At 38.6% G+C, this 13,910-nt stretch overlaps 1 protein-coding gene across 2 annotated transcripts; it reads right to left on the minus strand.

The window, feature by feature from the left end:
• Positions 1–7,261: 7,261 nt before the first annotated feature.
• Positions 7,262–13,666, minus strand: LOC126602099 (bifunctional 3-dehydroquinate dehydratase/shikimate dehydrogenase, chloroplastic-like). 2 transcript variants are annotated; one of them, XM_050268914.1, is made up of 12 exons: positions 13,449–13,666; positions 12,795–13,030; positions 12,324–12,429; positions 11,465–11,683; positions 10,617–10,963; positions 10,472–10,535; positions 10,248–10,356; positions 10,006–10,149; positions 8,723–8,871; positions 8,076–8,238; positions 7,930–7,974; positions 7,262–7,816 (listed from the first exon to the last, which is right to left on the minus strand). In XM_050268914.1, the coding sequence occupies exons 1-11, from the start codon at positions 13,470–13,472 to the stop codon at positions 7,931–7,933; spliced, it is 1,605 nt and encodes a 534-aa protein (XP_050124871.1). In that variant the 5' UTR covers positions 13,473–13,666; the 3' UTR covers positions 7,262–7,816; position 7,930. The 2 variants fall into 2 exon arrangements, with proteins under 2 accessions (XP_050124871.1, XP_050124872.1); XM_050268915.1 differs by having other exon boundaries at positions 7,262–7,855.
• Between the last annotated feature and the right edge of the window lie 244 nt (positions 13,667–13,910).

Here is a 13,910-nt window from a genome sequence, read left to right on the forward strand (position 1 = left end):
ATACTCTGGTCACTCACATCTAAGTTTGAGCATGTGGTGACTGCCATTGAGGAATCCAAGGATTTGGAGGTGATGAGCGCAGAGGAGCTACTAGGATCCCTCCTAGTTCACGAGCAACGCATTCAGAAGAATGCAAGCCCCACAACACTAGAGCGAGCTTTGGAGTCAAAATTGAAAATTGACAAACGAAATAAAGGTCGTGGGCAATGGAACTCACATCGTGGGAGTTCATCCAACCGTAGCCAAGGACGAGCCCGAGGAAGAGGTCGAGGCTATGAACAAAACCGAGGTCAATCTCAAGAGTGGAGATCTACCCGAGGAAAGGCGCATATCCAATGTCACACTTGCAAGCAATATGGACATTATGCAAATGAATGTTCATATAAAAATGGTGAGCATGTCAACATGGCAGAATCAAATGGAAATGCTGGTGAGGAATTTACAGTCTTACTAGCACACCATGATATCAGTAGCCAACAAGATGTTTGGTATTTAGACTCTGGTGCAAGCAACCACATGTGTGGAAATAAAGAGTTTTTTGCCGAACTCAAAGATGGGCCTTATGGATCTGTGAGTCTTGGTGACTCCTCAAAGCTGCCAGTTGAAGGCAAAGGGAAGATCAAGATCATCCAGAATGATGGTAGAGAAGAATACATCTCCGATATTTACTATATACCAGGTATGAAGAGCAACATTCTGAGCATTGGTCAACTGCTCCAGAAAGGGTATATTATACATATGGAGGATATGTTTCTCACTCTCAGGAATGCAAGGAGAAAACTTAATGCACGTGTTCAAATGTCAAAGAACCGAATGTTCTCGTTGAAGTTGAACATAAAGATTGGGAGTTGCAACATCGGTGTAATGGAAGATGAGTCATGGAAATGGCATCTTCGATTTGGCCATCTTCATTTCAATGGCCTAAAGTTGCTGTCAAATGGATGAATGGTTCGTGGTCTACCCCAGATTGAAGTCACACGCCAAGTATGTGAAGGTTGTGTGCTTGGCAAGCAAGCACAACTATCATTCCCTGTTGGTGATACATGGAGAGCAAGGGCACCACTGCAGATGGTACACACGGATATATGTGGTCCATTGGATCCTATGTCTTATGGAGGTAATAGGTATTTTATTACTTTCATTGATGATTTTAGTAGGAAGACTTGGGTTTATTTTCTCAAGGAGAAGTCGGCTGCCCTAAAAATCTTCAAGGAGTTCAAGGCACTCACAGAGGCTGAAAGCAACCACAAGCTTGTGGCTGTGAGATCATATAGAGGTGGAGAGTACACCTCCAATGCTTTCCAAGCATACTGCAAGGAGCAAGGAATTAGGCATCAACTGACTGCTGCCTATACCCCACAACAAAATGGGATAGCCGAAAGAAAGAATCGAACCATCCTTGACATGACAAGGTCCATGCTTAAGGAGAAGAATTTACCAAAAGAATTGTGGGCAGAAGCTGTAGCTTGTTCGATTTATTTGTTAAATCGATGTCCAACAAAGAGTGTCAAGAGGATGACACCACAAGAAGCTTGGAGTGGATACAAGCCGAGTTTTGCACACCTAAGAGTTTTTGGGTGTGTTGCATATGCTCAAGTTCCAAAAGCCAAGAGAATGAAGCTTGATGATCGAGGTGAAAAGTGTGTGTTTGTGGGCTATAGTGAAGAGTCCAAGGCATACAAGCTCTACAACCCACTAACTGGCAAACTAGTGGTTAGTAGAGATGTCATCTTCAGTGAGGAAGAGGCATGGAAGTGGAACAACAAAGAAGTCAGTAAAGAGAAGATCGTCTCCACTGATTTTGAAGAACCAGAAGTTGTAACACCTGTTGAGCAACAACCTGCTCAAACAACCACAACAACTCCATTGCACAGAACTGCAAGGAGTGGTCCTACATCTAGTGAAGAAAGCAGCTCCTCAACTCCAGTGAGGCTAAGAAGTCTCACCGAAATATATGGACAAGAAGAAGAAGAAGAAACCAACCTTTTCTGCTTGTATGCAGACCACGAGCCTCTCTCATTCAATGAAGCTGTGGAAGAAGATCGTTGGAGAATAGCCATGGAGGAAGAAATCCATGCCATCGAGAAGAATGACACTTGGGAGTTGACAAAGCTCCCACCAAATCAGAAGGCTATTGGTGTCAAGTGGGTTTACAAGATCAAACGCACTGCAGATGGGAGTGTGGATCGATACAAATCAAGGCTTGTAGCAAAAGGCTACAAACAGAAGTATGGAGTGGACTATGATGAAGTCTATGCTCCAGTTGCAAGACTTGACACGGTAAGATTGCTAATCTCTCTTGCCGCTCATCATAAATGGAAAATTTATCAACTAGATGTCAAGTCAGCCTTCCTTAATGGAGTTCTTGAGGAAGAAGTGTACGTGGAACAACCAGAAGGCTTTCAAGTACAAGGAAAAGAAGATAAGGTGTATCGTTTGAAGAAGGCTTTGTATGGCCTCAAGCAAGCACCACGAGCTTGGAACTCAAGGATTGACAACTACCTTCACCAAAATGGATTTCAGAAATGTCCATACGAGCATTCAGTTTACATGAAGAATGGTGCAAAAGGGGAGTTCTTAATTATTTGTCTCTATGTAGATGACTTGTTGTTTACAGGAAACAATGAAGCAATGTTCTGTGAGTTCAAGCAATCCATGTTCAGTGAATTCGAGATGACTGACAATGGATTAATGTCATACTTTCTTGGCATAGAGGTGAAGCAAGAAAGTGACGGTATCTACATCTCTCAACAAAAGTACATGAGAGATATATTGGAGAAATTCAATATGGATAAGTGCAATATTGTCAACACTCCAGTTGCAACTGGATTGAAGCTGTCTAAGGAAGGAGAAGGTGAGTTTGTAAACTCAACCGTGTACAAAAGCTTGGTTGGAAGCCTAAGGTACCTTACAATCACAAGACCTGATATAGTTTATGGAGTTGGACTCGTGAGTCGGTACATGGAAACACCAAGGGAGTCTCATTGGCTGGCTGCCAAGAGAATCTTGAGGTACATAAGAGGTACTCTAAACTATGGTTTGTTTTATAATTTTGGTGAAGATGCAAAATTATTTGGTTATTCAGATAGTGATTGGGGAGGTGACCAAGATGAAACGAAAAGCACAACTGGCTATGTGTTTTTTCTAAGATCAACAGCTTTCTCATGGACTTCAAAGAAGCAATCAATTGTTGCTTTGTCATCATGTGAAGCCGAGTATGTTGCTGTAGCCTCAACAGTGTGTGAGGCAATTTGGTTAAGAAATCTATTTAAGTCAGTGTGTCATCCACAAGTGGAATCGACTGTGATTCATGTGGATAACATGTCTGCAATCAAGCTTGCAAAGAATCCTGTTCAACATGGAAGGAGCAAGCACATTGATACCAGGTTCCATTTTCTAAGGGACCATGTAAAGCAAAAGACAATCGAACTTGTCTATTGTCACACGAAGGAACAAGTGGCAGACATCTTCACTAAGCCACTACCAGTTGAATCATTCCGGTTGCTACGTGAAATGGTAGGAATGAAGGCGTTTGTGATTTGAGGAGGTGTGTTGGAAATTCAAATCAAATCAGGTTGTAAATGGCAACTGCTAGCTGTTAGTTTCTTTACAGGTTGTATTCACACTTGCTGCAACTACAAAGACTAAAGTTTCCTCCATGTGCCAGCTGAAAGTGTGTTGAAGGACAAGACAGCTATGTGCTGCCATGTGATGTGCTAGCCGAAACTATGTTGATTGCAAGCTGGAAAGATAGCTGCATATGTGTGCTAAGCTGTCCAAAGTTCATATGATCTGTTTGTGTGTGCTGTTGTGTTTATTTTATTAAAAGCACTTGAGTGATCTTTCTTTTCTGCTTGTATAAATAAGCCTCACGTAAGGCTTTAGTTCATATCTCTCTGATTTGTCATTCCATTTCAGAAGTGTGTTTGCAAACTCTTTTAAATATATCAAAGTGCATTGTTTGCCAAAGCTTGTAGCTTTCCTCCTTTCTCTATTTCTTTGTCCAATTTTATTGAGAGTGCAAAGTGATAGGTGTGATAGAGTTTCTAAACTTATCACCCACATATTTTGGTATCGAGTTAGTAAACTTCTCAATACCAACAAGGTGGAGGCCAAGAAGGAACTTAGACTCCCTTGTATTGATGTGTAAACAACAATACTATATATACATATAGGGTTAGGTCAATCCTTACTATACAGGAATTCTGTAGTAATTACAAACATCAATATTTACATATTGTCAAACCGCTGCCATGAGGGAGGAACCAGGAACGGGCCTTGTACGGAGGAAACTTGAACCCACGGTCCCCTGCCCTCTTTTGAGAACTTTGATCTCGGCGGCAACCTGGAACCAGGAACCAGCCAAGGCCGCCTGCCCCCATTCGACGACGGCGACTTTCCAGATTACGACGATATCGACTCCTACTTGCCCTACTTGCCAGATTACAATGCTATTGATGACGAAGAATTCGATTTCGGAGAGGGCCACGTCTCTATTGTCCATGAGTCAATTATCAATGCTAAGATGGCTTCGATGGCGGAATACCAGATGATAAGGGACTACCAGATACGCCGGAATTGCAAACCCCGAAGCTACCAAAAAAAGGGAGAATTGATTATTCTCAAGGATCCTGTTGTCACGTTCTGTGTAGTTTGTAACACGTACGTCACTCTTCACTGCAAAAATGACAAGGATGATTCTGGCTCTCACTGTCCCTATGAATGTAGTGTTTGTTTGAAGTTTGGTCACATGGATACACATTGCCCGTACCAGTACCATGCACGCAAGGGCGCGGAAGTTGGCCATGGCGGTGTACTAGTCTGCATCTACAATAAGGAGGGTGTGCACCCTGGTAAGGATGACTGGGTAGGACGTGCTGTCGTGGAAAGGGGTCGTGTTCGTAGTGTTAATAACACATGACAGACTGCCCCGAGAAAATTCACTAGACCGAGTTGATCCTGGATTAGATTATATTTATGTTAGTTGTGGTAGCTAGATACGTGGAACTGGCTGATTGTAATGATTAGCTTTTGTTCTTTTTACTGTTTATCTTGATGTGCAATGATATATTTACACTCGGGCACTAAACATACATGGTACAAAAGTTCACTCAGCCAAACATATAAATACTAGTTTTGGTTCCCGCCGTCGGATCATTCCAACAATCAAACTCTAATCAAAGGGTATGGTATTTGTTCTTTAACTGTGAGTTCAACCGAGCCTTTTGGTTTGGAACTTCATTGCAGATTGATATGGGATCACTTGGCTCACAGGAGTTTATGGTGGGATGGAAGAAGCTCTTAGACCGTGTGGGACAAGGGATGAGTGAGGATTCGGTGCTTTAACAGATTGCGTTTGGTCTATGGCGTAACTGGAAATGTAGAAATGAAGCTTGGTTTAATGATAATCGAATTTTGCCTCGCATCACGATCGATTTGTGGCAGCGCCAGGTTTCGGAATTTAATGCGGCTATGGCTGAGGAGCACGGAGCGGGAGATCGAAGGATGAGACAGGTGGACGCAGGGGACAAATTTCAGACCGAGGGTGCTGTGAATGGATGACGAAAGCCGAACTTTGGAAGCTTAAAATGGAATTGTGATGCGGCTTTGGAGGAAAGAATCAAGGGTAGGAGGAGTGGGTGGGCGCTACGGGACTTTGCTGGAATTCCAAAGATGGCGGGATGAAAGCGTGGGGATAAGGTATGAGAAATTTTATTTAAACTCATCAACCCTCTTTCTACACTCAACTTACTCATTTCACCCATATTGTTTTTTTATTAAAGAATTAATATCTCTTTAAACCCAAATTTATTACCTAAATTACCCTCTCAAACCCAATTCAAAATGTAAAATTATCTTTACACCCATTCCCTTTATAAAATAACATCTCTAATTGAATGTTTTTATTTTTCAAAGAGGCATCCTTCGCCCTCTATAATTGCATATGCCGTATAGGACTAGTATTTCCATGGTTGCTTTTTTTCTTTCTGCTACCACAACCCATCCATGGACTTATGATCCAAGAGATCATTCCATAGACTTGAATTTGCCAAGAGAATGTTATGCAAGCTCATGTTCGGTCATTTTTAAATCGAGCATTTTCATGTACTTTTTAAGAAACTTTGAAGTAACATAGGGTTAGATGTTTTGCTGCTATGTTAATAAAAAAAAAACAAATTGGAGCTATTTCGAATAAAAAATGTGCAAGTCACGCCACCCGCTAGTTCGTGGTTAAGGTTGAGCAATCTTTATTTGCACCAAGAATGTTTTATGTCTTTGCAGTACTAATCAAAAGTCCTTGCGCTGTTGTTTTGAGACGCATACAGACAGCATAGAAAAACAAATACAATATAATATAAAAAATATTAAATTTAATCCAAAGAAGAAGCAAACAAACAAAATATCCATAAATCGAGTCATACCTTAGTTGGAGGATTAAAAACTTCAAAATCACCAACCATCATTAGAAAAACTTGTTTTTCTCTATCATAGTTATTAGGGTTTTAATCGGAATGAACGTAGGATAAACAAAGGGTGATGCTAGGTTTATTTATAGTATGTGGCTCTATTGATAAATTTGACTTTTATTATTAATTTCATTTTGTACTTAATAGTAATTATGCAATAGGGTAAAAATAGACAATTAACATTTAAAATTTAAGTTGGATGTAGAAATATGTTAGATGAGTTTAAATAAAATTTCCCATAAGGTATTTATCACCTATTATGGCTGAGGCGGCGGTGATTCGTCAGCGGCTAGAGATGTGCATTCAAAGAGGATTTTTGGAGTCAGGGGAGGCGGTAGAGGTGGAAACCGATTTGAAGGGGCTGATTCAAATGCTCAATAAGGAGGTTCAAGCGGAAGTGTCAATGGAGATTTGTCTGGTTGATATTTGGGCTATGATGCCTTCATTTTAGTTGGTGAAGTTTATCTTCACTTCTCATCAATGTAATCATGCATCAATATGGTGGCGTCATACGTTCATAAACATGTCGAGAGTCTTGGCTAGGATTAGTTAGAACTACAATTTCTTTTTAATATATCTTAGGAGAAGATGCAAATGTTTTGAATTTGATTGATTAATATAATTCCATCTTTCGACCCAGAAAAAAAAAGAAAAAAAAAAGAAACCCTGTAGGTATTGTGAATCTTCTTGTTTCTGGTTTGGAAGAGGTGCACGAGTTATGGTGATCGTGGTGATGCTGGTACGGACGTACTGTAGCCCGACTCCATTTCATGATTGTCATCGTACTCAACAACTTTAAAACAAAATTATCATGTTCAAGAGTATCTTATATTCCAAGTGTTTTAACTGTTTGAATTTTTGTTTTTGTATATTTAAACAAAAATTTAACAGCTAAAACACTCGAGAGTATCTTATACTTTGGAGCACCGTAGAAATCCCACAATTTAAACCACGAACAAAAATGGGTAATAATTGTGTTTCTCCATAAAAAACAATTTCTACCTCGCAGTAAGAGCATTTTGAGTTTTTTCTTTAACTAATTGCAGTAGGATCTCCCCCAACCTGAAGCTGGTTTACATTCTTTCGGATGCAATCTGGCTCGTCGTGTGAGAAGACAGCATGGATTAAACTAGGACAACGAACAACACAGGATGTTCGGTATGCAATGTGCTGATTCTCTTGAACTGAAAGTGAAAGATCCATAAACGTCGACCAGAAGAAAGATCCATAAACCAACTGACATGGCGCCTTCCCTTCCTTATGCCTGGTGGAGATGTCGGGTATAACAACGAGAATGCAGAAAGCAACGGTCATCGTTGCATGAAACTAGAAATGCCCCAGTACGAACACTATAAAATGTGAACGTGCACAAACTTGCTCAACAGCATCTATAATTGAGATACATGGGTGAAATAATATCTATATATGTAAAAATATAAAACTAATCATTCGCCCAACGAACCTCAAGAGCTACCATCCATTACTCTCCGAAACAGTTCCCTTGGGGCTGCAATTAAAAGAAAATTAAATTGATACCATATTGGTAATAGAATGTGAATCCTATACTAAATTGATAGTGAATTATGAAGTGGTATAAGTTAATCTTACCAGGCAACCCAGTGAACCTCTCAAACTGTTCATATGCCTGTCCAATGAACATCTCCAACCCACTAACAACTGTGGCCCCAGACTCTTTTGCTTCTTTCAAGAGTCGGGTCATTTTGGGGGTGTAGACGGCATCAAAAACCAACGAGTAAGATCTCAGAGCATGCTGCAAAAACAGAAATCCACTAAATCTCTTTCTATAAAATTGACCTAAATAACATTTGGTCTAATTTTGTCAGTTTTAAAAAAATTAAAAAAAATCCATATAAGAATATGGTCGGATTGGTAGCAAGACATCCCAGGTTTGATGTTCCAAGCCATTATAGATGTATGGGTTTCCAGGTAAATTTGGCCAACCAAAAAAAAAAAAAAAAAAAAAAACTTCAAACTGATTAAACCCAAGGACCTAACTAGTCAGTTTCCTTAGTTCAAATCTATCGAGTCTGTCTCCTTTTACTTCATCAGATGGTAAATTTTTAATATTGTTTTTCCACATTTGATTTTTCGATTTGGTTGCCTTCAGATCTTTTAGCTCAGATCATTGTAGGCATAATGACCAGATCATTGTAGGCATGTTCAAATACTGTTAAGTATTTTAATACAAGGACAACCTATAATATATAATTCAGCAAAATGGGAGGGCAGCAAACCTTAGAAATTGGTGTCTCATCAACTTTTGGTTGCATGCCAATAGATGTTGTATTTGCAAGAATCATGCCATCCTCCGGGTGGAAATTATCTAAATCAGCAAGAGACAAAGCATCCCCTCCAATTGTGTCTGCAAGTTCTCTGGCTCGATCTTTAACAAAATAAAAAATCAATCATAAGAACAAAAAATCAGTGATGTTATTTTATATAAGGTTAAGGAAAAATGAAAATGCAGAAGAGAGGATAAGAAACAAAGAAACAAATTCTGTAGCCAACGTGATATACCAATCCGAAGTACAGAAATGTCAAGCAAATATTTTGCATGCAGCACATGTCTAGAACATCAAAAAGCATGGGAGCATGAATCTATACAACAATACAATAAAATACACTTCAACGGTTGGGTAAAGCTTCATATCCCATAATATTGATGCAAAACTGATTGATATTTTTCTCAGGAGAAGATGGGAAAGGATGCAAGTTTTATCTGCTCAATGGTGTCATGTTAAATATGTTCATTTAGTTCTAAGAGATTGGTTACTAAAAATATATGACACCACCTTCTCAAAATTTATCACTGCATGAAACTACAAAGTGAACGAAAATGTTGTAGATGACACCACCTGCTTACATAAAGAAATTTCTCAAGAAAACGGATCAAATCTTTACACCCACATGAATGCACTCTAGCAATCACCTAATCACCAAATATGACAGAGATGTAAACCCTGGCAATCACCTAATCACCAAAGACATTAACAATACTACCACTCCGGAAGTAAGCATTGAACTTTTCTCTCCTAAATTAACCTCCTAGGCAAACATACCGAGCGCTGAACCAAATAGCATAGTAAGTCCAGGTTGGCTATGAGAATGTGGCACACAGAAAAATAAAAGAACATTGTGTTCTGCGCTAAGGGTGTAAAACACTACGGAGACGTATACACAAGCTCCTTTAAACCAAATTATCTTCAGAATCTATTTATTTTTAATATCCTTAGTTGCTTTTTCCAAAGAATGAAATGTCCCTTCAACCATCTTTACTTATGATCTCAATTTAGATTTTCAATAAAAGAAAGATCAGGATGCTGAAATGCTGTATAAATGGAGTTTTTACTGTTCTAATAGACAATGTAAAAGAGCAATAATGAGCATGGATAATATAAATTGACGCATAAGAAAAATGAAAACTGTTAATGAAATGCTATGAGAAAAAAGATCAGAAAAGCAGATAGTTTATGAGCTAATAAAAGATGGAAGAAAAGAAAGTAAACGTGGAACCAACCATAAGTGCGATTGGCAATTGCAATCCTTGCGCCCTTCTGTTTTGCACCATAAGCAAGTGCCTTTCCAGCACCTCCAGCACCAATAACAACAAACAGCCTACCAGCTAAAGGTGAACCAGTTAAACTGCCACTATTATGTGAACCTGTAAAGTAAAAGTGGGAATCCAGAAAACCTTAAAAGAAGATTCTTGCCAGAACAAAGAAAGAAGAACAAAATTAGCTAGTACAACATAATAGTAACCTTTCAGTCCGTCTTCAATAGCTGAGATAGCTCCTACATAGTCCGTATTGAATCCAAATAACTTCCCATCGGTTGGTCTCCGTATGATACAATTAATAGCTCCTATGGCCTGAATATTTTAATAAAGATAAAAACCAATTATTTATGGATAGCATGACTCAGAGGTAAGCTAACTACTCAGATGGAGAATGTAAGCACCGTAATATGAATGGCTTCTTCACTACCTTTGCAACTGGATCAACTTCATCACAACACTCAAGTGCAGCTTCCTTGTGCGGAATTGTAATGCTGTGTTAGAAATGAAGACTATAAGATGTGATCATGATGTATAAATTTTTGACACTGGGGATGAGAAATAGAAAAACGAACCTGAAACCAGAAAAATCCTTTGAAGAGTAAGTATGGAGAAACTTTGCAATGTCGTCTACCAACAAATGTACATAAACTCCATTGAAACATACTGACTTGAATGCTTCGTTGTACAACATAGGTGATTTGCTGTGGCTGACAGGCTTCCCAACAATGCCAAACACTTTTGTGTCAGGCCCTATCTGCCTAAAATTGTATAGATGTAAAATATCCTTAATAGTTGGTTGACCAGGAGCTGAAACTATTCCTGAGTCAAGTGTACCAAAAGTAAGATGACCACTAAATTTTGCGCAAAGGATCCGTGAAATCAACCCCCTCTCACCCATTACAAGTCCTATCGTCGGGACCTGAAATTCCATGAAGGGGTCAATTTTGTTTTTATCATACAGAGAATTAAAAAAAAAATGACTAAGGAGAAGACATTTGGCGCGAGCCTGTAGTGAGTTCACAGATTAAGAGAGAGTGATGTAAACAGAATCACTTCAATTACCGTTGGAACCTAGATTTCTAAAGGGAATCCAAGAGAAGCCTTAGGAGAAACTGATTTTACTGGCAAAATTCATCCAAACCGGTCTGCCCCCTCCAAAACTAGGTCATAGCCTTTATAATACATTACTAAATTCCCCCAGATCTTTCTAGATAGGCCCCTTAAGTTTTCTGTATTAATAACTTCTCCATAACAACTACCCATATAGCATTAATAATCTCCTAGAACCCCCTTAGACTTCCCACACATTGTAATTACTTAAATACAAACAACAGAGACTTAAATTCAGCTCACCATGGGAATAAACAATGGGCCAAAATTTAAAGGTGCAATGCAAAAGCATATCACCCACACTGCTTACTTGAGAATGCACGGTTACGTGAAAAATGCGTGCTACATCCGTGATATCCAAAGCACTGGTTGCAATCTTAACTATGTCAGCTCCAGTGGCTTGTATTTTTGCAACAAGATTTCCAAGAGCCTCAACTGATGGAGTTTCTTGATAGTTGTGAGAAGAGACAATAACTTTAAACTTTTCAGGCTTCTTCCCATATATGGAGTCAATGAATTCATGAGCAACCTTCAAAAAAAGTTAATAACATAAGAACAAGGTAATTCAGGATTAACCCCTTGGGGTTAGTCCAAGTGGTGTGAGGGAGGATTGGGAAAGGGTTCAGATTAGAATAGGTCAAACATTTGATCCCTTCCAATGTAACCAAAAAAAGAGACAAAAAATTCTAATTCAGGTTTAACATCCCAACGTGACAAATTTAAAATGGAGAAGGAAAGATAAATGATGTTTCCAATATCTTTGCAATGACGGCAGTAGTTAGGATACATTGTTTAGATTTGAAACACAAAAGAATGTATTCACATGCTTCTTCATCGATGGTTCATTTCATTGCACAAGTTTAGAGTTCTTATACACATCTGGCAATCCATAAGCAGCTCTCGAACAATTATTCAGTAGTGTAAACTTGGGAGGAACTAAACAACATCACTTCCTTTCCATTTGTCTCTAACTTTTGAATCATCCTAACAAACAAGGACCGAAAAGTTTAAAAAGAAAAAGGGAAGAGAAAGACCTTAATAAGTTCTCCTTACTATCATTGTATCTAGCAACTATGAAGGACAAAATGAATGAGATCATGTTACACATCTTATGATTCCATCATACCAAAGAAAAAAGTTTTCAAGTTATACACTTGTAAGAGATCAACCTGAAGCTCAACATCAATGAAATCAGCTCCAAGCTCCATTGCTAATCGAAGCGCATCCAGTCGATATTTTTCATCACCATCATACTGACCACCTTCCCACTTTGGTCTACAAAAGTACATAATATCAGTCTTGTCAGATATTATATCACTGCGAGATTCATAAGGTCATAACAGTCCAAAAACTGTTAATAACGAGCAAAGAAACACTTCATAAGAAGATAAACTGAAAGGTTCACCAACAAGAAAATAAAAACAATTAAAATAAACACTTGAAAGATAATGCAGTGAAATTTAATGAGAATAATTGTTGTATCCATCCGAGTGATAAATTGTCATTATGGCAATGTCGACTTAAACTCGTGTTTAATACAACAATATAACAACCATCCCTAAATCCAACCAATTCAAACCCTTAAAATAAGGGCGTACCGCAAACAATCTCAATCATATAAGAAATTCATGGTAAAATACCTATACGTGACAAGTGTTGGCAAAGGGGATTCTTTAATAAGGATCTTGAGATCTTCATTGCAATTGAAGTCTTTTAAATGATCCAATCTAATCTCCACAAGGTCAGCACCAAGGGCTTTGGCCTTGCCCATATCAATCACCATCTTATCGACGGATTCTGCCATTATCGGAGCACAAATGACGGTCGAACTCCTCCTCACGCCGTCAACTCCCACTTGCAGGCCATCAGAAGCAAGCTAAAATTCCCAAAAAAAATAAAATAAAATAAAAAATTGCAGAAATTCGACAATATTCACACTATTGAAGGTAAAATTTCTCTGAATCTAATATAAAATTAGTTCAAGAATCTAATTAGTTATTTAAGACAAAAATGCAGAAAAATATGAAACAGTTTGACAATTTATAACCTTATATATTTTCCTGGGAGCCAATCAGAATAACAGAACAAGATAAATAGCCAAAAATAGATCATCCCAATTATTTCAAGTTCTACATCTTCTTTTAGTTGCTGATAGAAATTACAGAAATTCGGAAAAATATAAACCAATTTTTTGGGTTTTATATCTTAATCTGGGTCGTGCCGACAGGCAAATGGAAGAGAAAATCAGAGGCGCAGTGCAGAGATAGTGGTAATTGCTGAGAAGATTTACTTACCAAAACGTTTTGGGGAGAATCCATCGGAGTGTTTGAGGGAAGTGGCCGGAAAGACGCTGCTGCTTTTGGTGTTGGGGTTGGGGTTGGTGCGATGCAGCGCGCAGTGGTGTGGTAGGTGTCAAAAGAGGGATGAGTTTGGTAGGAATTTTTGCCATTGAGTTCTGGTGAGCATCTTTTACGTTTTTTTTATTGGAATTATCATGTTCGAATCTCGTGCACAGCCAATTTGATTTGATGTCAATTGCATTCCTTCCACCAATAATTTTGTTCCACGATGAGCATCCCGGATCCTTTCATCCTAAGATCTTCACAATCAATCCATTTATCATGTATTTTGCGATTAGTTTTTATCTAGTATTATTTTTATTTAATTTTAAGACTAACTCCAATTTTGGGCTAAAAGCCAAAATTTTAGCCCAAAATCCCCCCCCCCCCCAAATACCCCTAACCCAAGCTAAAATA

The sequence above is a fragment of the Malus sylvestris genome, chromosome 15, assembly GCF_916048215.2.
Source record: "Malus sylvestris chromosome 15, drMalSylv7.2, whole genome shotgun sequence".
In the NCBI taxonomy this organism is placed as follows: domain Eukaryota; kingdom Viridiplantae; phylum Streptophyta; class Magnoliopsida; order Rosales; family Rosaceae; genus Malus; species Malus sylvestris.